General features: G+C 41.2%; 2 protein-coding genes across 18 annotated transcripts in view; one reads left to right on the top strand and one right to left on the bottom strand.

Moving 5' to 3' along the window:
- The window catches only part of KMT2C (lysine methyltransferase 2C), a 288,523-nt gene that overhangs the window by 226,481 nt on the left and 35,311 nt on the right, over positions 1 to 26,731 (bottom strand). The gene's annotated exons all lie outside the window — the stretch shown is intronic.
- Positions 23,548 to 24,333, top strand: LOC103020251 (hsc70-interacting protein-like). The gene has a single exon (XM_057550474.1). The coding sequence runs from the start codon at positions 23,557 to 23,559 to the stop codon at positions 24,331 to 24,333; it is 777 nt and encodes a 258-aa protein (XP_057406457.1). The 5' UTR covers positions 23,548 to 23,556.

Below are 26,731 nucleotides of genomic sequence, written 5' to 3'. Positions count from 1 at the left end.
CAAAACTACTGAAGCCTGCGCGCCTAGAGCCCGTGCTCCGCAACGAGAAGCCACCGCAACGAGAAGCCCGTGCGCAGCAACAAAGACCCAGTGCAGCCAAAAATTAATAAATTACACACAAAAAAATCCAAATATATATCAATAATTATAAAACATGTAAATGAAATAAAATCTCCAAAAGAAAGAAAAAAATTGTCAGACTAGATTTACAAACAAAACACAGTTTTAAGCTATGAAGAGACAGCTAACTATAAAGGCAAAGAAGAGATGAAAATAAACAGAGAATAAGATTGAAAAGGTGTTCAATTTTATAGATAATCAGAAAAATGAAATCTAAAACAATATTAAAAGATATTTCTCAGCTACTGTATTGGAAATATTTTGAATCTGATAATACCAAGAAGTGGAAAGAAACTAAAGCAAGAGAAACTTTTAGACTCTAACTGATGGGAGTGTGAATTGATAAAATCATTTTGAAAAACACTCAGTATTACCCAGTAAAGTTGACCTGTGTATGTACCTTCGATGTACTGGCATGGTTTTTTGTGGTGGTGGTTGTTGTTTTGTTTTTAATATTTATTTATTTGGTTGCACCAGCTCTTAGTTTTGGCAGGCAGGCTCCTTCGTTGCGGCTCCAGGGCTCCTTAGTTGCGGCACACGGGCTCCTTAGTTGTGGCATGCGAACTCTTAGTTGTGGCATGCATGTGGGAGATCTAGTTCCCTGACCAGGGATCAAACCCAGGCCCCCTGCACTGGGGATGCAGAGTCTTATCCACTGTACCACCAGGGAAGTCCCACTGGCATGGTTTTTAATCATGATTGAGAGTAAGAAATGTATTTTAAATTGTGACCAAGCACATGCACAAAATACCAATACTACACAGAAGTAAAACTATCTTTCAAAGAACAGGACAGGGCTTCCCTGGTGGCGCAGTGGTTAAGAATCCGCCTGCCAGTGCAGGGGACACGGGTTCGAGCCCTGGTCCAGGAAGATCCCACATGCTGCGGAGCAACTAAGCCCGTACGCCACAACTACTGAGCCTGTGCTCTAGGGCCCTTGTGCCACACTACTGAGTCTGCACTCTAGAGCCCGTGCTCTGCAACAAGAGAAGTCACCACAATGAGAAGCCCACGCACCGCAACGAAGAGTAGCCTCCACTCGCCGCAGCTAGAGAAAGCTCGTGCACAGCAACGAAGACCCAATGCAGCCAAAAATAAATAAATAAAAATTTTTTTAAATGTATATTAAAAAAAAAAAAAACAAAGAAGAGGACAATTTTTTAGAAAAACAAAACAGATTTTTATACCACGCAAAGTCACCAACCAACTAACTTCTGAAGTTTCAGGAAGAAGGAAAATTGTCCCAGAAGGAAAATCTGAGATGTAAAAGGGAATGGTAAGGGAAAAAAAGAGTGAATTTGTCACTATTTCTAAACAAACACTGTTTGAAAGAAGACTAATATTACTGTCTGATTTATGGGATTACAAAAAGGACTAAAGATGATGGACCACAAGAACATGTTAAGTCAGCAGGCAGGGTGACCAGAGGCAGAGCGTATTAAAGTTGTTACTGTTCAGGAGTTAGGTAAATTACTGATTCTGTTACATCTCAAATATTCATGTTAATATTTCTAGGTAGACAGAAAAACAATACACATAGAATGTATAACTACCAAAGGGGAAGGGTGAAAACAAGATGGAACATGGAAAAACATCTCAATCCCGAAGTGAAAATGAATCAAGTATATTTCGTATATGAACACAGATGAATCACACAAAAGGATAAAAGCAATTTGCAGAGACTGTATACAGTATATACAATATATGATTCCATTGAGATAAAGTTTTAAAGCAGGCAAATCTAAACATATATAGGGATACATACAAATGTGGTTTTTAAAAACTATGAAGAAAATACTAAAAACAAACTTCAGAATGATTACTCTGGAGGGGAAGAAGGGGTATGATCAGGGAGAGGCATTTAGGGGACTTCAAAGAATATTGGGTAGTATTCTTTTTCTATAAAGTAGGTACAGAAATACTTGTTATTCTTTAAACTAAACTATATATAGCTACAAAAAAATTACATGTAGAAGAATGTGAAATTTCACAATTTAAAAAGCTAATTTAGAAAGGAATCTCCCTCCACTCCAAATATCCCAGATTCCTCCAATCTTTAATTATAGACTTCTAAAATATACTTGACTACACATCTCTTCTTCCCCCAAGGCCTATTCAACTTAGTACCATTAATTATGTCCTACCTTGACATCTCTTTTACACATGCTTTTCATCATTATTTAAACTGTGATTTGTTAATTAACTATTCAAGTTGGGTTTTTTTTTTTCTTTTTACTTTTTATTTCCTATCTAAACTGTACACTCTCTAAGGCAGACATACTTCTTTTGGGCTTCCTGCCCTGCCCAGAACCTGCCAGAACCTTTCTTTGTACAAAGTAGATGTTCGGATGTTTATTCATTTTTGTACCCAATTCTAGATTTACACCTGCATATACCTGGGTATTTACTTCCCAGTCTCATGTTTCTTAGCCAGTTAGTATGAAACAATAATTATGAACGATACAACCCAATTAAGAAACTCAAACTTCTAATATTTTCTTCACTCTGAAATATTTTCTTTAGTATATTAAGTCACAAGTCCTGAGTTTGTTTTTTTTAGGGACTGCATCTTAATCTTCTGTGCTCTTTTTTCAACTTCAATGAAATAAGAACACAAACTCTCTTATCTCCTTTAAAAACTTACAAGGAATCAAATGAAATGTATAAAAGTTGTTCAGTTTTCTCCCTCTTCAAAGAAACCTCTGCTGGGATTTCCCTGGCGGTCCTATGGTTAAGACTTAGGGGAAACGGGCTGGATCCCTGGTTGGGGAACTAAGATCCCGTGTGCTGTGTGGCGTGGCCAGAAAATAAAAGAAAAAGAAACCTCCTGAACTCTTCTGGAAAGAACCCACACACTGCCTTCCTCCACTCCCTCATCTCCCACTCACCCCTTAATAAGGCCCTCACAACACCAATGAAACTTCCTTCAGGGCCACTTTTTGAGCAGTTTCTAAACTCCATCTTCACATTATTTCAGTTGAACCAGTTTACAGAAGTCAGGTTAAACATTTTACAGAAGTCATATACCAAAATATGTATTGATAATTTGAAATTTAGAACTTGTTTCAAAATGGGGGTGGAGGAAGAGAGGGGAGAAGAGTGACAGCATAGACGAAACATGACTGACTGACCACTAGGCGACGGGAACACGGGTTCAGTATAAAATACCTCTACTTTTATATATACTTAAAATCCCATTATAAAATGTTTTTAGGAACACTTATTTGCTACTTGGTCATAACCTTGACTAAAAGCGTACATAAAGTAGTACCATAAAATCTCAATATTAGCAGGACTTGTTCTCCTTGTTCCCCAATTAACGAATTCATCCTACAACATCCCAGATAAGACATCTACTCTCTACTTCAATCAACACGCAGCACATAACAATAACACCCGGACAGAGATACAAGTACGAATACGAGACATTCATCAAACCTAAGGAGTGTGTACATGGGAAATAAATTATAAACAGGATGGCTCAAGTGCTGTGAAAGCAACTAATCTATTTGAGAGAAGAGAGACCACTTTACGGTTAGTAAAGACTTCACAAAGAAGGATGGGTAAGATTTCAGACCAGAGAGAAAGGAACGAAAGTGGAGAAAGGGAGGAGAGGAAAGTAATTCAGGTAGCAGGAATGGCTACAGTAGGTAGAAGTGGGGATGAAATTTAGCCATATTCAGAAGAGAACAAATAAGTGCTGACAGATAGGATGGATCCAGGATACAGAAAGGACTTGAATGTCAAGCTGAGAAGTCTGAATAAATGTCAGCAGAGAGGCTCTGAAAGTTTTACAGCAAAAAGCATCAGAACCAACTAAACATCAGAGGAAAAAAACCTCATCAGTTTAATAACCCAGGTTAGAAAATGAGACCTGAAAGAACTGCTCAATGGACATCCCATTCGGTGGTAAAGCAGCTTGAGTAGTCACTCACCAAGTTCTGGGGTTTTTTAATTCAAAGCCAAAATGTGATTACTCATTTATTCAACAAATATTTGAGTGCTGGCTCTGTGTTGGACACTGCTCTACGCATGCCAGTAATCTCTGTTTAGTAGTCCTGGTTCTGTACTCTAGAGCAGTGGTTCTCAACATGGCGGGGCGGCGGGGTGCAGAGAGTTTTTGCCCCTCCACCCCCAGGCCTACTGGCCGTATCTGAAGACATCTAGGGGATGCCGCTAAACACCCCTCAGTGCACAGCACGGCCCCCACAAGGTTCAGCCAAGGACGAGAAGCCCTGCCCTAGGCGTCTGACCAGCACAGCCTGCTCACCCTTCCTGACTGCCTAACGCACGTTCCTCCCATTTTCTCCTGTTTCTACTACAATAGGGGCCTTAAAATATCTTAAATTCACAACATAATTTTAATAATTTGGCAAGTGTAACTAGACCCACCATGAATCTCAAGATTTGGTTTTTAAAATTTTTATAAGCTCCATTTATTTTAGAATAGCTTTTAGAAATAAAATTGCCTTCCTCTCCTGACATCTGTTCTCAAAAACTCAGGCTAAAAGCTTTGCGTAATGTTTGTTTATCCCTTTCCTTTTGTGTGTTCCTACTGCAGTTAATCACCACGTTCTGCCACCTCTTTCCACGTAATGCTTCACCTTCCGACGCATCCCCTTCTAGGCCCTTCTAGGCCCTTCTAGGCCCGGTGCCACCACCTGAACTACTTCTCACTCGATGTTTTCTCTGGAGCTCTTGGCGTTGTCTGTGCCTCCCACCCTCCCCTCCCTAGCTATCTGACTTGCTAACACTGCTTTTTTCACCTGCTCAAAATTCCATAAGGTTGCCTACAACATACCAAATAAAAACCCAGTTCCTGAAGCTGGGCATTCAAGGCTGTTTTTCAACTGGCCACAATCTGCCTTTCCAATTCTTTTTCCCACTGCTCCCCCCAAGAATATCCTTTTTCAGCAAAATGAGTTACTGGGGTACACAATCTTTCCAGATCAGAGAAACCAAAAGCCACTTGGGCTCCATTCAGATAAAAGATAAGCTTTCAACTCAGAATAGCTCTAAGGGATCAATTTATTGGGAATCTTATCTATTCAGAGCTCTTTCTTATGAGAGATAACCCCCTTGGCTCACTGTCCTTATTCAAAACATCCCCTGTACACCTCTCCCCCTCTCTGAACTCATCTTACTCTTCAAATTTACCATCCTTTTAAACAATTCTCACAATACCCGAAAGCAGAGTCATCTCTACCACCACAACCTGCCCCACCCCATCCCATACCTCAGGTCCTCAGGCCATTCACTAGTTCTCTTTTACATTCAGACAGATAAAATTGTGATTGATTCATCTGTAAACTGAATGGGGGGGGGGGGGGGGCAGGAGGGGTATTTACATTCCCAAACCAATCTTCAATGCTCTTTTTTTTCCTTCCAGTTTTATCAAGATATCATTGACATATAGCACTGTGTAAGTTTAAAGTGTACAGCATAATGATTTGACTTACGTACATCATGAAATGATTGCTACAATAAGTTTAGTGAACATTCATCATTTTGTACAGATAAAAAAGAAAAAAGAAAAACTGTTTTCCTTGTGATGACAACTCTTAGGGTTTTCTCTCTTAACAACTTTCATATATAACCTAGAGTGTTAATTACCTTTATCATGTTGTACATTACATTTCTAGTACGTATTTATCTTATAAACTAGAAATTTGTACCTTTTGACTGCCTTCATCCAATTCCCCCCTCCCCCTATTCCCCACCTCTGATAACAAATGATATCTTTTTCTACGAATTCGTTTGTTTGATTTTGCAGTATAATTGACCTACAACGCTGATACTTCCCGTTACACAACATAATGATTCAATATTTCTATACATTTCAAAATGATTACCACGATAAGTCTAGTTAAGATCTGTCATCATACAAAGATAATAATTATTGACTGTATTCCCCACACTATATATTTCATACCCGTGACTCATTTAGTTTATAACTGGGAGTTTGTACCTCTTAATCTCCCTCACCTATTTCTCTCATCCCCTCACCCCTCTCCCCTCTGGCAACCACCTGCTTGTTCTCTAGATCTATGACTCTGTCTTGTTATGTTTGTTCATTTCTTTTGTTTTTTAGATTCCACATATAAGTGAAATCATGTGGCATTTGTCTTTCTCTGTCTGACTTATTTCACTTAGTATAATACCCTCTAGGCCCACACCCATGTTGTTGCAAATGGCAAGATTTCATTCCTTTTCATAGCTGAGTAATATTCTACTGTGTATATATACCACATCTTCTTTATCCATTCATCTACTGACGGGCATTTAGGTTGCTTCCATATCTTTGACTATTGTAAACAGTGCTGTTATGAACACAGGGGTACATGTATCTCTTAAAGTAGGTGTTTTCATTTACTTTGGATAAATACCCACGAGTGGAATTGCTGGATTGTATGATAGTTCTATTTTTAATTTTTTGAGGAAAATCCACACTGTCTTCCATAGCAGCTGCACCAACTTACATTCCCTCCAACAGGGTATGGGGGTTCCCATTTCTCCACATCCGCACCAACACTTGTTCTTTGCTGTCTGTTTGCTAAGAGCCATTCTGACAGGTGTGAGTTGATACCTCATTGTGGTTTTGATTTGCACTTCCATGATGATCAGTGACGCTGAGCATCTTTTCATGTGACTGTTGGCCATCTGTATGTCTTCTTTGGGAAAATGCCTATTCAGTTCCTCTGCCCGTTTTTAATTTGAGTTGTTTGGTTTTCTGATGTTGAGTTGAATGCGTTCTTTGTATATTGATATTTTGGACAGTAACTGCTTATCAGATATAGCTTTTGCAAATATCTTCTCCCACTCAGTAGGCGGCCTTTTTGTTTTCTGGATGGTTTCCTCCACTGTGCAGAAGCTTTTTAGTTTGAATTGTCTTCTTTTTTTTTTTTTGCTTTTGTTTCCCTTGTCTGAGGAGACATATCCAAAAAAATACTGCTAATACCGATGTCAAACAACATACCTGCCTATGTTTTCTTCTAGAAGTTTTATGGTTTCAGGTCTTACATTTAAGCCTTCAATCCATTTTAAGTTTATATATTTATTGTGTGTGTTTGTATATGTTCTGAGAAAGCAGTCCAGTTTGATTCTTTTGCGTGTAGCTGTCCAGTTTTCCCAAAACCATTTATTGAAGAGGCTGTCTTTTCCCCATGGTATATCCTTGCCTCCTCTGTTGTAGAATAATTGACCACATTAAGTGTGGTTTGTTTCTGGGCTCTCTATTCTGTTTCATTGATCTATGTGTCTGTTTTTGTGCCAGTACCATACTGCTTCTGATTACTGTAGCTTTGTAATATAGTTTGAAATCAGGGAGCATGATCCCTCCAGGTCTGTTCTTCTTTCTCAAGATTGTTCTGGTTATCTGGGGTCTTTTCTGTTTCCATAAAAATTTTAGAATTATTTGCTCTAGTTCTTTGGAAAATGCCATTGGTATTTTCATAGGGATTGCACGGAATCCGTAGATTCCCTTGGGTAGTGTGGTCATTTTAATAATATTAATTCTTTCATTTTAATAATATTAATTCTTTCAATCCATGAACACAACTGTACATCTTGCCATTTGTTACTGTTGTCTTCAGTTTCTTTCAACAGTGTCTTACTGTTTTCTGAGTACAGGTCTTTTACCTTCTCTTTGATTCAATTATAAGTGGAATTGTTTTCTTAATTTCTCTTTCTGATAGTTTGCTATCAGTGTATAGAAAAACAGCAGATTTCTGCATATTAATCTTGTATCCTGCAACTTTACTGACTTCATGGACGACTTAGTTTTTGGTGGTTTATTTTCTATTTTTTCTACATGTTTTCCATACATGTATGTATACATACATAATTTGTATGTGTATGTAAAAAATATATACCACTAAGTGTTTGTAAACCTTAATTTAAGATGGTGGGGCATTTTTATGTTTTTGTAGATGAACATTTATAATTTAGATGTATTAATTTTTTTCTGATACAATAAACATTTTTAACTCAACTACTTATAGCTGAATGGCAGTCTTACAAAACCTAAGAAACCTGGGTTTAACGTATGTGTGAGAAAAAATTTTTTCAGTAGGAATGCTAAAACATCTCCCCCCACAGTTCAGGGATCAAACTGTATCACCAGCCACACTGGGGATTCTCACTTTGCCATGGGATAGGCGGCTACTAGACCAGAAACCCTGGGAAAGACTCTGTTGATATAAGACTAAGGGGAAGGGTCAGAAGCCTGGAAACCCTGGGAGGGGTGGGATTATATGACACATGTTATGGGGACTGCTTGGTGTGCATTACGCACAAAGCACAAACTCGAATGAGGCCCAATGCTCAGGTTCCATCTCACCTCTGCCTCTTACTAGAGTATAACCTTGAGCAAGTCCCTTAACTTCCCCTGCACGTCTGCTCGTCTGTACAACGGGGATAGCAGCATGCTGGGAACAGTGCCTGGCACCACAGTTACGTGCTCGTTAGCCATCTACAGTTCCTGTCATCATTCCTCCTGTGACGCCCAGCACTGTACTGCTTGGACAGCAGCAGTGACTTCTCAACCACTGCAACCAACCACTTTTTTTTCCCAGACAGCCTCCTTTCTAGCCTTGACAGTTACCCAAGCTCTGAAAAGAACAAGAGCCAGGACTCTAGAAGGAGGCCTGAGACAGAGTGCGTGTGCGCGCGCGCACACGTGTGTGCGTGTGTGTTGGCGGCAATGGGGGAAGAAGAAGGGAGCAATACCAAGAGAGAAACCAAATCTGTATAAGCAGTTCAGAAAAGGGCACCGTGAGTCACTCTCCACAGTGCTGCCAAAGTGATCCTCATAAGATGGGTTTCTTACGTCATTCACCTGGATAAAAACCTTTCAGTGTCTCTCCATGGCCTTCAGAGTTAAGTCAAAACTCTTCCTTAATCGAGTTAAAATCTCCACTATCTCTGCAGCCTCCTGCACCGAGCACACTCGGCTCAGCCATAAGACATCCCCACAGTTACAAACTCACTCACTCCCCAGAGCCTTTGCACATGCTGCTCCCTCTGCCTGGAAAGGAATCACCTCCTCCAGAGCAAACTGCTATTCAACCTTCAAAACGCAGCTCAAGATCAACTACAGAGCTCTTTCCCAACCTTCAAGCTAAGCACCTCTGTTACGTGCTCCCCAGTATGTGTACAACACTATTTCTGCCACACTGTACTGGTCCCCCACCAGCCAGTGACTGTGGTGGAATCTTGCCTTTATCTGTTAATTTTCAGATACTTTCCTGCACAGTGACTTATACATAAGAAAATAAGAATAAGAAAAACGTATCAAGCACAGTTGGGAAATGCTCATGAACCAACTCATTACACCACAAACTGATAAAGAAAGAGAAAGAATCAAACGTTTATCCTGCCTTTCCTATGTAAAGTGTTACACTAGGCAACCAAACAACAGGTGAGGGGGATTTTTCTCTATAAAAAGCATTCCAGCTAATAAAATGAAGGCATAACAGAACATCACCACTTTACAACCTAGTAAATGAATCAGACCCAAACACTGGTCATCAATAGCTGCCAGTATCACAAAAAGAGACAACCAGACATTATGTGCCTCCAGATGAAAGAAAGCACTGCAACGTGAACAGCAGTCATGGAAAATAAAATGGAACTCGAATCTGATCAAGCCTCTAGCTCCAACTACGTACAGTTGACCCCTGAATCACTCAGGTTTGAACTAGGCAGGCACACTTACACAGGGATTTTTTCCAGTGAATAGGTACTGCAGTACTCTACAATCTGTAATTGGGTGAATCTGTGGATGCAGAACCACAGATACGGAGGGCTGGCTTTAAAGTTACACACACACACACACACACACACACACACACACACACAAAAAGAAGTTATACACAGAATTTCAACTGTGCAGAGGATTGGCATCCCTAACCCCCAGGTTGTTCAAGGGTGAACTTGAACTTGGAAATACAGAGACTAGAAAGACATGTTAAACCTCAGGGATACAATCAGCAAAATCCAAACAGCAGGATACTCTACAGGGCAAATAACTTGTTTCTTCAACAAATAAATGGCAAGGAAAAAAGGAGGTAGCGACCTATAGAGTAAAAAAGACTTAATCACAATGTGTGGGCCTCATTCAGCTCCTGATTCAAACAAACTGGTTTTGTTTTGTTTTGTTTTAAATTGAGACACCTGCTTAAACTGAACACTCAATATCTGATGGTATTCTGGACTTAACTGTTAACTATTTTTAGGTATGAGGGTGGTATTTGGGTTTTCTTAAGTCTTTACTTTTTAGAGATACATTCTCAAATATTTACAAATGAAATTATGCCTGTAGTTTGTTTCAAAATAACAGAAGAGGAGAAGTGGGTAACAGTATAAATGAAACAACACTGGCCATGTGTTGATGACTGTTTAAGCTAGAAGATGGGTACTTCGGGGTTCATTATACTATTCTCTACACACTTGGATATGGGCAAATTTTCTCTAATAGAAAGTTAAAAAAAAAAAAAACAGGTAGAGAGGGAAAAGGAGTGACTATAAGTCTACTGAATATCAGGGCAAGTGGAGGGAAGGAAAAAAAGATCACAGATGGAGGTGGCAGCAACTTGAAAGAAATTATTTTGGCACAAAGAAGACCTCCGCTGAAGAAAAGACACCAAGAGAAGAAAGATTCAGGACACAGCAGGGTCCAGGGGGTTAAATGAAGCTGTGTTTACACAGGACTTTCAGTAGAGCGTGTTAAAAGCACAGACCCTGCAGTGAACACTGCCTGGGTTCAAATCCTAACTCCATGTATGACTCCGTCTGGGCCTTAGTTTCCTTGGATGTTAAAAAGAAAAAAAAGGATGATAATTGTCTTTACCTTAGAGGACTTCTTAAAGAATTAAATGAATGAACACAGTTATACAGTTCTCCTAAAACAGTGCTTCACAGCAGTTCTCAACAAATGTTAACCATTCCCCTCATCATGACCACCCTCCTCCCTTCACAGACAGAAACACAGACCGCAGCACCCCCCCCTCCCCCGCCACCCGCCAAGAGGTAAAGTGACTTGCTTAACAACAACTTTAGAACCATCTGCTGGGCTGAGTACTTACTGCAAAGACTGGCTGGCTATTCACCAAACGCATTTTCCCTGTCCTCCTGGGCAAGCAGCTAGGCTACATTTCCCAACCTCCCTGCCACGTGTCTGAGTTTCTGACAATGAAATGTGGGCGAAAGTCCTGGATACCTCTTCACTACTCCCAGGCCCTACCTCCAAAGCTCCCACACGACCCTGCACCCCTCCCTCCCCCATCTGCCAGGTGGATATCAATGCCCAGGGCAATCTTGGAAGTCATGTGTAGAAGACATCAGAGAACAGATTAACTCAAGTCCCAGCAGAATAAACTATTATTTTCTTAAGCCCCTGAGATTTCAGGGTTTATCTGTTACAGCAGCTGTCATAATTTCAACTAACACAGTACTTTTTATGGACCCATCACATCAATCATCACTCCTCATTTTACAGACAAGAAAACTGAAGCAGGGAGAGGATCATGGTCACACAATTAATTATTAAGTGGTGCATCCAGGATTTGAACCAGCCCTGGATTAACACAGGGCTCAGGCTCTTAAGCATCTTCTACGATCATACGACCAGTAAGTGGAACCAGGAGTGAACACATTTAATACAGAATTTTGCTATGCATTCCTTTAAAAAAAAAAAAAAATCACTTCAATCTCTCAGAAGAATAACTGCAGAACAGTGTTATCTTAAAGCAAAAAGACAGAAATCAACTCCCAAAAGTTTAAGTGGGGTTTTACAATAGACAAGAGACATCAGAATAAGACATTTTTAAAAGACCACGTACATTAAAAAGACCAAACTCTGTTACGCTTGCAAATAGGCATATGTAGTATAAGTTTTTGTTTTTTTGTTTTTTGTTTTTTTTGGCCACGCCATGCGGCATGTGGGATCTTAGTTCCCTGACCAGGGATCAAACTTGTGCCCCTTACATTGGGAGCACAGAGTCTTAACCAATGGACCACCAGGAAAGTCCCACAAGTTTAAAATTTTAATCCAGCCTTTCCTATTAGATTTTACCTGAGCCATCCCTACTGACAATTATATAACATGATTTAATAATATTAGTAATTTTAAAAATAGGATTCAAGGGGACTTCCCTGGGGGCACAGTGGGTAAGACTCCATGCTCCCAATGCAGGGGGCCCAGGTTCATCCCTGGTCAGGGAACTAGATCCCACATGCATGCCGCAACTAAGACCCGGTGCAACGGAAAAAAAAAAAAACCTAATTAAAAAAAATAGGATTCAGTAAATGGAAAAACACTTTATTTCAATTATCACTGAATTGTACCTACATTATTAATCAACATGTATCTATGAAAAGATGTACAAAATACACTGTTAAGCAAAAGAAGCAAGTTACAGAACACTGTTTACAGCATAATTCCATTTGTTTTCAAAAAATACATACCTATATCTTTTTTTTTTTTTTTTTCCTACATACATTCATCTCTTACCTACAAATGAAGAACATCTGGAAAGAAATACAAGAAAGTTTCCAGTGATTACCTCTGGGGAGTAGACCTGCACTTGTGATTTATACCTTTTGTTAGAGTTCGAATTTATGATGAGCACGTGTACTGTTAGAATTAGAAATACTTTAAAGACATATCTATGATTTACAGTAATGTAAACTGATCAAACTCCCCAAATCCCACATTAGCATAATATGTAGAGTGAAGCGTCCAGGTTGGGAGGAAAAAAAAATGTAGCCCTTTAAAATGAATATATCATTTGATCAATTTCACTCATATACATGGATATACATGTGTTTACACATCTGTAAGTAAATCTCTTTTAATACATTTAAAAACACACACACAGGGCTCCCCTGGTGGTACAGTGATTAAGAATCCGCCTGCCGGGCTTCCCTGGTGGCGCAGTGGTTGAGAATCTGCCTGCCAATGCAGGGGACACGGGTTCGAGCCCTGGTCTGGGAAGATCCCACATGCCACGGAGCAACTGGGCCCGTGAGCCACAATTGCTGAGCCTGCGCGTCTGGAGCCTGTGCTCCGCAACAAGAGAGGCCGCGATGGTGAGAGGCCTGCGCACCGCGATGAAGAGTGGTCCCCACTTGCCGCAACTAGAGAAAGCCCTCGCACAGAAATGAAGACTCAATACAGTCATAGATAAAAAAAAAAAAAAAAAGAATCCACCTGCCAATGCAGGGGACACGGGTTCGAGCCCTGGTCCGGGAAGATCCCACACGCCACAGAGCAACTAAGCCCGTGCACCACAACTACTGAGCCTGTGCGCCACAACTACTGAAGCTCGCGCACCTAGAGCCTGTGCTCCACAAGAGAAGCCACTGCAATGAGAAGCCTGCAGGCCACAACCAGAGAAAGCCAGCGTGCAACAACGAAGACACAATGCAGCCAAAAATAAATAAATAAATGTATTTTTTTAAAAAAACCAGTATATATTCAAACATGTGCATGTATTTCTTACATATACGCCAAAAAATTTTGGTAGGACAGACCCCAAACTAATAACAATGACCACCTGAGAGAAAAGGAAGGCAGGGCTGGAGAGAGAAATCGGAGAGAAGTCTAGAATTGGGCTGAGCAACACAGTAGCTACTAGCTACATGTGACTATTTAAATTTAAATGAATTAAAATTAAAATTAAATACTATTAAAATTCAGCTCCTCAGTCCCACCAGCTCCATTTCCAGCGGCTACCCCAGTGAAAAGCATAGATATAGAGCATTTCCATCACTACAGAAAGCACTACTGGACAGCATTGGTCTAAAATACAGCAGAAAGACCTAGATGAAGCCTGACATAAATTTTAAAAGAAGGCAAGACAATGAAGAAAATGTACCTTTCTACCATCCCTGAAAACTGAAAACACAAGAAAAAAGCAGAAATTATGTACAAAGAAACTCAAAAAAAAAAAAAGAGTTATATCTTCAGGTGATATCTACCCAGACTAGGTTAAATTTCTTTTTTTACTACTAGATTTAGAATAAAAAGGTTTATTTTTTTCACAAACCAGTCTGGTATTTGGGGGGCAGAGGGGAATCCAACAGTAAGCATTTTACAACCATCTACTTTAAAACATACAATGGCATTTCTCATCATTTTCTCATCAGAAAAGATTATCCTCAATGATCTCTCCTTGGTAATAATGGGATCCTTACACTTAAAAATAATAAAAGTGGGGAAGTTTTAATTTATAATTCGGATTTAGATTTACAGGATTTCATCTGAATTGGTTTACAATACTAAAAATGTATAATCACAGAGACTTAAGCCCTAAATAGGTTAAAACAATTCTAATGGGCCTGCTTTGACAATTCCCTTAGTATTATAAAACCCGCTCTACAACTTTAATTGATGCATGAAATTTCACTTTAGAAATGCATTTCTAAAACTACCATATTTGGTTGAATACCGTCCCCAGAATTCATGTCCACCTGGAACCTGAGAAATGTGACCTGATTTGGAAATAGGGTCTTTGCAGATGTAATCAAGTTAAGATAAGGTCATACTGGAGTAAGATGAACTCTAAATCTAGTATGGCCAGTGTCCTTATAAGAGGGTAATTTGGACAAAGAGACACAGACATACAGGGAGAAGGTCTTGCGACAATGAAGACAGACTGGGGTGATGCAGCTGCAAGTCAAGGAACACCAAGGACTGCCCAGCAACACCAGAAACTAGGAGAGAGGCCTGTAGCAGATGTGAGACAGTAAATGTCTGTTTCTGGTACTCTGTTACAATAGCCCTAGGAAGCTTATACAACTATCTTCTTCCCCAGTGTAACAGGCTAACTCAGAGTGCTAGCTAGATTCCTTTCCCCATCACCAGAAAAGTATCTCAACGCTATGTAACAGAGTCACTAATTCAGCTTTTCCTACTTAAGTGTAATTGAAAATGAAAAAAAAAAAACCTAGTTCCTGATACCAGAATATATCTTTGGTCCTGAGACAAATTGAGGATATTCCAATTCACACTCAAGAGATTATCCAAGATAGCCATTTAGTAGGGGAGGAAAAAATAAAGAATAAATGAATCCCAATCCCAATCTCAATCCAATCCTGTGGATCCCAAGTCAACCCCTTACTCCAAAATGCCCTCCCTTTTTTGTTTCTCTTTAACCTCTCCCCGCTACCACCATTCCTGCCACTGTCTCCCTCCCATAAATCTAGCCTTACCTACCTCTAAATGTCCATCATCCCTGAGCCCCGCTTCCTTCCTCTCTGATACCATATACGTTACCTTCTTTAGAAAGCCTCGTCAGTTATTCGTGCCTATTCTTTCTCTTGTCTCTAATTCACCACAGAACCTTCTGTAATCTGGTTAACAAACCCACTATTCCAGATAGCAGATAGTCAAATCTATCAGACACTCTCTAAGTCATCTTTATCTCACCCCACAGTTATCCCTAGAACAACCGACACTGTACATCATACACAGACCTGCTAGAAATCTATCTCCTGGCTCCTCTGGCCACCTTTACGGTGTTTCCTTCTGACCACCAGTGAAAATATTAACGCTCCCTGGAATACAGTTCCCAATTGCTTATTTTCACTAGACAGGTTCTTATGCCCTCACCTCCCACCTTCACACTGAGTCTCGGCTCCAGTCCACACCCACTCTCCACACATCCAAATTCCCAGTGAGCATCTTCGCTTGAATGGAACACAGGCACTTTTAGTTCAACAGATCCAAAACTCAATCTGTCATCATCTGGCTTCTACCCAAATCTGTTCCATCCGCCTAGAAACTTCAATCATTTCAGTTTTCTCCCCTTCCTAAATAAGTCCTATTAATCCTACCTCTGAGACCTCTTTGCAGTCTGTTGCCTCTCTGTCATCCCCCAAACTGCCTTCTTTCAGGCAGTCATTCCTCTCTCACCTGCCAGCACCCAACCACGTCCCATCTCCCTCCATTCATCCTCCACACCAACGCAGACAGATGCTTTGAAAATGCAAATACGATGCTGCTCCCCTTCTTTCATCCTCAGTGGTGGCACACTGCACGCCTTAGAGACAGATATACAAACTCCTTTAAAAAAAAAAAAAAAGAACGAAATACAAACTTTTTTTTTTTTAATAATTTATTTATTTTATTTATTTTTGGCTGTGTTGGGTCTTCGTTGGTGCGCGCGGGCCTTCTCTAGTTGTGGAGAGTGTGGGCTACTCTTCGTTGCGGTGCGCATGCTTATTGTGGTGGCCTCTCCTGTTGCGGAGCACGGGCTCTAGGCTCACGAGCTCAGTACTCGTGGCACATGGGCTTAGTTGCTCCGCAGCATGTGGCATCTTCCCGGGCCAGGGCTCGAATCCATGTCTCCTGCATTGGCAGGCAGATTTTTAACCACTGCGCCACCAGGGAAGCCCCACAAACTTCTTAATATAGCATAAAAGACCCTTCGTGATGCAACTTATGCCACCAGCTCAGCCTCACCTACTGTCGCTCCTCTCCATGTTATACTTTCACCATATTTAACCTTTTATCATCCCCTTCAAAACTCTCTGCCTTCACATGTGCTATTCCCTCTGCCTGAAATACTCTTTGGACGGTCCTTACAAGCTTCAGTTTAGTGTTACCTTCTCTAGAAAAGCATTGTGTAAGCCTCAGGGTACGAAGAGCTCCTCCTCTTTTCAGGACTCAGAAGCCTGTCCATATCTCCACTTGTCTCACCACCCTTGCGGGTTCACCCAACTTTAGGGCTGGTGGGCAGGGATCTCATCTTATGATCCTGTATACTTCCAATGCCTAACAGAGTACCTGACACAGCCGTATGTATGCAAGAAGGACTGAATGAATAAATCAAACTCATAGGTTGACACACACAAAAAAAGTTTTAGCACATCAAGGACTTAAGACAAATATGAAACTAGTCAACTTTACATTGAAGAGGCTTTCGTATATTGGTATTTACATAAACAAACTCATATATACTACAGACACACACACACACCCCCATAAATATACCATCATGTCTGGTTCCATATAACAAGTTCATTTCCCCAACCTAGCACAAACCTACAGTAATTCTTTGCTGCTACTGTTCACTTTAAGTTCAAAGAAACTAATTCAATTACCCCTAGTTACATAACTTCATATGCCCACAGACGAACAGGAACTTCTTCTGGAACTATATAAATACAACAGTCACTAGCGGTTTCAAGGGTAGGGCAGTTACAGGCTGACCTGTGCTCACCCTAAATTCACATGCCGATGCCCACACACGCAGCATCTCAGAGTGTGACTGTATCTGGAAATACGGCCTATAAAGAGGTAAAGAAGTTAAAACCAGTGTGTTAAGAGTGAGCCCAAATCCAGTATGACAAATGTCCTTTTAAGAAGAGGAGATGAGGACTTCCCTGGTGGCGCAGTGGTTGAGAGTCTGCCTGCCAATGCAGGGGACACGGGTTCGAGCCCTGGTCTGGGAAGATCCCACATGCCGCAGAGCGACTAGGCCCGTGAGCCACAATTGCTGAGCCTGCGCATCTGGAGCCTGTGCTCCGCAACGAGAGAGGCCGCGACAGTGAGAGGCCCGCGCACCGCGATGAAGAGTGGCCCCCGCTTGCCGCAACTAGAGAAAGCCCTCGCACAGAAACAAAGACCCAACACAGCCATAAATAAATTAATTAATTAATAAAAAAAAACCAAAAACAAAAACCAAAAAAAAAAAGAAGAGGAGATGAGGACTTCCCTGGTGGCACAGTGGTTAAGAATCCGCCTGCTAATGCAGGGGACACGGGTTCGATCCCTGGTCCGGGAAGATCCCACATGCCGTGGAGCAACTAAGACTGTGCACCACAACTACTGAGCCTGTGCTCTAGAGCCCGTGAGCCACAACTACTGAGCCCATGTGCCGCAACTACTGAACCCCGCATGCCTAGAGCCCGTGCTCCGCAACGAGAGAAGCCACCGCAATGAGAAGCCCGTGCACCGCAACGAAGAGTAGCTCCCGCTCACCGCAACTAGAAAAAGCCCCGCACGCAGCAACAAAGACCCAACACAGCCAAAAATAAATAAAATAAATTTATTTTTTTAAAAAATTTTAAAAAAATAAAAATTAAATTAAAAAATAAATTAAAAAAAAAAAAGAGGAGATGAGAACACGGACAACACAGAGGGATGATCTGGTGAGGACACAGTGAGAAGGCGGCCACCTGCGAGCCAAGGAAGGAGAGAGACCTCAGAAGACACTCAACCTGCTGACACCTTGATCTGGGGCTTCCAGCCTCCAAAATTGTGAGAAAATAAGTTTCTGTTGTTTAAGCCACCAGTGTGTGGTATTTTTTTTTATGACACCAAGCTAATAGAGGGGGCTTCTGGTTTATAGAATTTAAATTTCTTAATCACGTACATGGAATTTTTTTAAGCCAGCAAGGGTTGTGTGAACAGTGAAGTTGTGGATGTTTTCATTTTCTTCTTCACGCTGGCCTGTATTTACCACCAACCCCCCAAAAAAAAACCCATTAAATTAAATGATATACGAGAATATCCTAGACATCAGAGTTTACCATACACTGGCCACTAAAACTACATTTTATCTTACTATTTATCATTTGAAACAAAATAATGTACTATGTTAAAATAAGATATTTTTAATTTTTACCAGCTCCAAAAGGAACTGGTGGAGATAGAAACTGGAGGAGAGCACTGTTGTTACACACCTCCCTGGAGATTAGAGAACCAACAGCTATAACAAGTACAGAACCTGCCTGTGTTTGTGTTCAAAGTCATTATAGAAGCTAGGTAACACATAATAGACCCTGTGAGTTAGGCATCTTATACATTATCATTTAATTCTCATAACAACCCAGTGCAACTGAGATTGAGTCCCCCATTTTTCAGATAAGGAAACTCAGGCTCAGAGAGGGTAAGTAACTGGCCAAGGTCATACAGTTAGGAAATGGAAGTGCTGAGACTCAAGTCCACATGTCTTAAAATCCCACGCTGCTTGATACTAAGAGTCCTTGAATGCTTAACAGGTATTTATTAAACATCTTCTGTATGCACTTGGCTAGACAGAGCTCTGACCCAAGAAACACAGTCACTATTCCAAGGACTTAGAATTTCCTCTTTAACACTTTGTTGAATGTCTATTTCTCCTAACTCCTCAACTAGATTTTAGAGCTCCTCAAAAGAGCTGTAGTAAAAAGAGAAAAACAAAGAGCTTTGAGTCAAAGTCCTGGAAAAATTCTGGCTTTTTCCCACTTACATAAATTAACAAGCTGGATTCTTCATCAGTAAAAGGGTTGTGGATTAAGTAACATATATGAAATTGCTGGGAAGAGCGCCTGGCGCACAGTGGATACTAAATAAATGTTAAGGAGACATGAATATTCATTTACAGCCTTCACAGAATGCAGACCCAGAACTCAAACTTTTTATTTCACCAATTCTCTGATCCCTCCAATGGCCTCTTCGGGATTCAAAGATTCCACTCATCACTCTCTCTATCCCATCCATCTACACTACATACCACTTAACATTCAAAGCAGAAAAACGAACATTCTGAATCTTCTTTATACCATGGTCTTCTAGAGTAGTGGTCTCCAAAGCAGAATGCACACAACACACTTAAATGTCCTAATCACAAGCCTGCAAATCCTAGAACTTGAGAGTAATAAGGAATGTGAAATTTAGCTCTCCTAAAATTTAGCAACCCGTATTAATATAAGGATTGTGATAGATGTATACTATTTCAAAGAAAGAAAAATAAAAAGGATACAGATGCTGAGACCAAGGATTCAAATTCTTACTAGTGGAGGCATGATTCAAATATGTTTGGGACTTCCCTGGTGACACAGTGATTAAGAATCCTCTGCCAATGCAGGGGACATGGGTTCGAGCCCTGGTCCGGGAAGATCCCACATGCCGTGGAGCAACAAAGCCTGTGCGCCACAACTACTAAGCCTGTGCTCTAGAGCCCACAAGCCACAACTACTGAACCCTCACGCCACAACTACTGAAGCCCGCATACCTAGAGCCCATGCTCCGCAACAAGAGAAGCCACCGTAATGAGAAGCCCGCGCACCGCAACGAAGAGTAGCCCCCCCCTCGCCGCAACTAGAGAAAGCCCGCGTGCAGCAACAAGGACCCAATGCAGCCAAAACCAAATAAATAAAATAAATAAATTTTTTAAAATAAATAAATAATAAATTTTTTAAAAAGAAAAAGAAAACAAATATAAGTTTGGAGACAACTGCTTTAGAGCCACAATTGTATCATTAGTTATGGTTAAATTCAATGTGGGAACTATGATATACAGTATATTGTACTTTTATTAACACTGAACACTTTACAAATGGGCCAAGCAATTTCGCAGGTCTGTGCCACCAATCCTTAAGTTGCTCCTTCTGCCTGGATATGCACTAGCACATAACTCCTACCCTTCTCCCATACATTCATCTCACCATGGAGTCTTTACAGATCCGCACAGTGACAGGTGGTTAGTAATCACTCTACAAATCTAAAGCTACAAGGTTGTAAGTCAAATTATAATACAGGGCTAATATAAAGAAAAATTTATGTACCTTTCTCTTGCCCTAAGACATAACTTCATTAAGAATAAAACAATCTTGAGACTTCCCTGGTGGTCCAGTGGTTAAGACTCCACACTCCCAATGCAGGGGGCCTGGGTTCAACCCTTGGTCAGGAAACTAGATCCCACATGCTGCAGCTAAGATCCCGCATGCCGCAACTAAAAAGGTCCCGCACGCAGCCAAATTTTAAAAAAAGAATAAAACAATCTTATTTACGATTACACTCCCCTCTGCACCTACTGGAAAAACATTCCTCTAGGCAAGCTTTGATCAAAAGGAATACACTGTATTTAATATGCACTAAGTTGATTCTCCTTGTAAACCTACGCTTAAAACCATTCCCCCAAAAAAGTACCCCGCACAAAAAAGGACATAAGTGAATGTGCGTTTACTTTGAGCCCTAAACCCCTAAATTCCCAACACCTGCTGTAACGGTGCTGTAACTCTACTTGAATTATGGCACAGAAGCTAAACCAGTGACTCCTAGAGAATCTCCTGGTTTTAAGCACAGAACTTGGAACTTAGAAATTGTTCTAATATCCTACCAGAAGTATATTAAAGTGAACACTTTGGAAAAAGAAAACTAAATATATTTTCACCTGCCTGCACTGAATTCCCTCTCTTGGCTATGCCTTGATAAGTTATCATGCAACAACTGTAAATGTATCTCACTTATCTGTACCCGCCCCCCAACCCTGCGCATCAACACAACGGAGTCTTGGAAAGGCCTCAGAGCTCCAGGTGAACTGTGGAAATGATCCAAACTCATATACTCACAATTGCTTTTTTAACAACGATGTGTGCAGAGGGGGAAAAAATAGAGGTTTTTATAATATACCTTCCATAATACCTCACAGCTACTTCACAGTGACCCTACTTCCCCACTTGATTAGTTATTAGTAATCACCCTTAGTCAAAGGTAAAAACGAAGGGCTATGGAATTGTTCATCATTTCCTCTTAAGTCCCTTAAAGGCAGTGTTCTTAGAATTCCACATTCATGATCTCATTGAAAACTCAGGGCTGAATTAACTTGCCTAAAGTCACATCAGAACCACCACATTGTACAACTCCAGGAAGCAGCATCTGCATTGTGTTTGATGGGAATGCCATCCCTAGCACAAGAGAAACGGAGCTGTGCAATGAAGCGGTCTGGGTCACACGGCTAGTAAGTAGTGGAGGTGAAGCTCAAAACTCTGCTGTGACTGAGGAGGAAGAGCACACTCAAAACCTTAGAGCTACACCGCCTCCCATGTTGAAGGATGAACAATTAATCATATAATAAGACAAAATTCTCTTGTTTTAATAAGCCAGGTATCAGCTTTGTTGGTGAAGGAAGAGAGGGAGCGAGGGAGGGAGGGAAGGAAAAGTCAGTAGACAATGACCACTGAAGAGAGAAGCAAGAAAAAACTGTAAGAAGAAAACCTTACTGAAGACTCTGCCTCTGATGAAGCCGCACATCTTCGGTGGTAGGAGGCAGTAACGAGAGAGAGAGCTACAGGGCACAGAGGTAGCAGGGTGGTTCTGTTTTTCCCATCCACCTCACTGCCGCCCTTACAAGACCCCAAATGAGAGTTTTATAAAGAATTACTAGCCAGCATTCGGGTTGAAATGACACTTGCACCTAGAGTAGGAAAAACTATAAATTATGCATCAGTCTCCTCATTCACCTGCCCCCACTTGTAACTTTGAAAGGATTCATTTATTTCAAAATTAGAAAACTGACCTCTGAGTAAAAAACCTCATTAAAATATATGGCTTGGAAATATTTAGAATCTATTATTACAAGAGCTTATTTTCTTAACAAGTCACTTTAAAAAAAAAAATTTTTTTAAAGGATGACCAACCCAACAGAAAAGTTGGCAGTGACATACGGAAGCCACTACTGTTACCCAACCAGCAGCCACTCCACCCCCCGCCATCAACTTGTTCTCGCTGTCAGAGGCCACCTCCCATTATAAGGCCTCAGAGGAACAGATGTTGGCTTTCCTGGCCTCACTTGTACCTACAACAGGAATACATGACCAATCACAGCCAACAGGATCCAAGGGGAAATCTGAGAGCATCCAGGAAAGGTTTTTGTTCCAAATAAAATAGACGTACACGAAGAGACAGACCACATCTTTAGGGCACTGGTCACGTGGACTACCAGAAGTGTGAACACCACTCCTCTCTTCTTCTCACATCTCACACCCAACCCCTCCACAGATCCTTTCAGTCTACCTTCAAAATATATACAGAACCACTTCTCTGACGTCTATCTTTTTCCAAAATACCTCTCACCTGGCTGCTTGCAATACTTTCGTAACTACCACGCCTGCTTCAGCCTCTGTCCCCTTCATCCTAGTCTCAACACAGCAGCCAGCATGAACCTTGCAAAGTGTTCATCAGATAAGGCCAGCCCCCTGCTCGAAAGCCCCCAAAAGTATCTCATCTCACCCGGAAGAAAAGCCAAAACATCTCACAACGGTCTACAAGGCCCTGCACGCTCTGACTTCCTGCTCCCCCTCTCTGCCAGCCATCACTCAGCTCTGCCACCCGCCCCAGCTCTCCTTCCAGGTCTTTGAAGGCGCCAGCTCACTCCTGCCCCAGGCCTGTGTGCTCCGGGAGAGGCCCTCTGTCTGAAATGCTCTTCCACCGCACCTCTTGCCCTTGCACTCTTACTACCATTGGGACTCCACTCAAAGGTCACTGCATTGAAGCCTTCCCTGATCACGTCATTAAAATAACCCGACTCAACCTCGCCCGTCCCCCTGCATTGCTTTATTTTTCTCCATAACACTTAACATTGGGCCTGGAATCGGGCCGCAGCCTCGCCGCGCCCACCGCCTCCGGACCATGGACCCCCCAAAGCGAGAGAGCTTCGAGCCTTCATGAAAATGTGCAAGCAGGACCCGAGCGTTCTGCACACTGAGGAAATGCGCTTCCTGAGGGAGTGGGTGGAGAGCATGGGGGGTAAAATACCACCTGCTACTCATAAAAGTAAACTGGAAGAAAATACCAAGGAAGAAAAAACAGTTAAGAAGGCGGAGGAAAACATAAAGACAGATGAACCATCAAGTGAGGAAAGTGATCTAGAAATTGACAATGAAGGTGTGACTGACCCAGACACTGATGCCCCTCAAGAAATGGGAGCTGAAAGTGTAGAGATAACTGAGGAGATGCTGGATCAGGCAAATGATAAAAAAGTAGCTGCCACTGATGCCCTAAATGAGGGTGAACGACAGAAAGCCATTGACTTGTTCACAGATGCCATCAAGCTGAATCCTCGTTTGGCCGTTCTGTATGGCAAAAGAGCAAGTGTCTTCATCAAATTACAGAAGCCAAATGCTGCCATCCGAGACTGTGACAGAGCTATTGAAATAAATCCTGATTCTGCTCAGCCAGACAAGTGGCGAGGGAAAGCACACAGACTTTTGGGCCATTGGGAAGAAGCTGCCCATGATCTAGCCCTTGCCTGTAAGCTGGATTATGATGAAGATGCTAGTGCAATGCTGAAAGAAGTTCAACCAAGGGCCCAGGAAATTGCTGAACATCAGAGAAAGTATGAGCAAAAACGTGAAGAGCGAGAGATCAAAGGAAGAACAGAAAGGGTCAAGATGGCTCGGGAAGAACATGAGAGCGCCCAGAGGGAGGAAGAAGCCAGATGACAATCAGGGGCTCAGTATGGCTCTTTTCCAGGTGTCTTTCCTGGCGGAATGCCTGGAATGGGAGGGGGCATGCCTGGAATGGCAGGAATGCCTGGGCTCAATTAAATTCTTAGTGATCCAGAGGTTCTTGCAGCCATACAGGATCCAGAAGTTATGGTGGGCCTTCCAGGATGTGGCTCAGAACCCGGGAAATACGTCAAAATATCAGAGCAACTCAAAGGTTATGAATCTCATCAGTAAATTGTCGGCCAAATTTGGAGGTCAAGCATACTGCCCTTCTGACAAATAAAGCCCCTGATGAAGGAAAAGCAACTTAGTTCACCTAATGGATGTCGCAATAATACAAACCAGTGTACCTCTGACCTCCTCATGAAGAAAGCTAGGGTGCTTTGAAGATAATCCCTACCCCTCTGCCCCAAATGCAGCTGAAACGTTTTTACAGTGGTTTGCCATTAGGGTATTCATTCAGATACTGTTTTCTTACGAGAAATTAAAAACTTCAAACAATTTTTAAACCTTAAAAATATTTAAAACAAATTAAAAGGGTGTGTTAACCCCTACATTTTCCTTTACTAATCATTTTGGTTTTTTCCTCTGAATTAATTAAGCAAGGAAGATACTTCAGTATGGAAGATTTATTGTTCAAGTTTGAGTGACATAAAGATTTATTAGTGGGAAGATCATTTAAACAGATAAAGTTTGAGTTGGATATATGGTCACTGAAGCATTTTGATTTGTCTTTTTAATTGCTTTATTATTATTATTTTTAATGATTTGCTTCCACAACATCTTACTTACTGCACATTCTACCTTCTTGTTCGCCTCGTCCCCTACCCCCACCAAACTGTAAGCTTTCGGAGGGCAGTAAACATGGCCTGTTTTCCTCACTGCTGTTATTTCCCATAGTACAGACTACTGCCTGCTAAATTATAGGTGCTCAATAATTATTTAAGTGAATTATTGAAGTGAATTCAACAAGCTGAAGATTTTTTTTTAACTTTATTGAGGTATAATTGCTTTACAATGTGTGTTAGTTTCTGCTTTATAACAACATGAATCAGCTATACATACACATATATCTCCATATCTCCTCCCTCTTGCATCTCCCTCCCACCCTCCCTATCCCACCCCTCTAGGTGGTCACAAAGCACTGAGCTGATCTCCCTGTGCTATGCAGCTGCTTCCCACTAGCTATCTATTTTACATTTGGTAGTGTATATATGTCCATGCCACTCTCTCACTTTGTCCCAGCTTACCCTTCCCCCTCCCCATGTCCTCAAGTCCATTCTCTACGTCTGTGTCTTTATTCCTGTCTTGCCCCTAGGTTCTTCAGAACCTTTTTTTTTTTTTTAAGATTCCATATATATGTGTTAGCATATGGTATTTGTTTTTCTCTTTCTGACTTACTTCACTCTGTATGACAGACTCTAGGTCCATCCACCTCACTACAAATAACTCAATTTCGTTTCTTTGTACGGCTGAGTAATATTCCACTGTATATATGTGCCACATCTTCTTTATCCATTCATCTGTCGATGGACACTTAGGTTGCTTCCATGTCCTGGCTATTGTAAATAGTGCCGCAATGAACACTGTGGTACATGACTCTTTTTGAACTATGGTTTTCTCAGGATATATGCCCAGTAGTGGGATTGCTGGGTCGTATGGTAGTTCTATTTTTAGTTTTTTAAGGAACCTCCATACTGTGCTCCAGAGTGGCTGTATCAATTTACATTCCCACCAAGAGTGAAAGAGGGTTCCCTCTTCTCCACACCCTCTCCAGCATTTATTGTTTATAGATTTTTTGATGATGGCCATTCTGACCGGTATGAGGTGATACCTCACTGTAGTTTTGATTTGCATTTCTCTCATGATTAGTGATGTTGAGCATCCTTTCATGTGTTTGCTGGCAATCTGTATATCTTCTTGGTATGAAATGTCTACTTAGATCTTCTGCCCATTTTTGGATTGGGTTGTTTGTTTAATATTGAGCTGCTTGTGTATTTTGGAGATTAATCCTTTGTCAGTTGCTTCATTTGCAAATATTTTCTCCCACTCTGCGGATTATCTTTTCATCTTGTTTATGGTTTCCTTTGCTGTGCAAAAGCTTTTAAGTTTCATTAGGGCCCATTTGTTTATTTTTGTTTTTATTTCCATTTCTCTAGGAGATGGGTCAAAAAGGATCTTGCTGTGATTTATGTCATAGAGTGTTCTGCCTATGTTTTCCTCTAAGAGTTGTACAGTGTCTGGCCTTATATTTAGGTCTTTAATCCATTCTGAGTTTATTTTTGTGTATGGTGTTAGGGAGTGTTCTAATTTCATTCTTTTACATGTAGCTGTCCAGTTTTCCCAGCACCACTTATTGAAGAGGCTGTCTTTTCTCCATTGTATGTCCTTG

This window comes from Balaenoptera acutorostrata, chromosome 7 (genome assembly GCF_949987535.1).
Source record: "Balaenoptera acutorostrata chromosome 7, mBalAcu1.1, whole genome shotgun sequence".
Taxonomy (NCBI): Eukaryota; Metazoa; Chordata; class Mammalia; order Artiodactyla; family Balaenopteridae; genus Balaenoptera; species Balaenoptera acutorostrata.
Note: the sequence above shows the minus strand (reverse complement) of the source record. Positions and strands in the feature narration are given on the sequence as shown.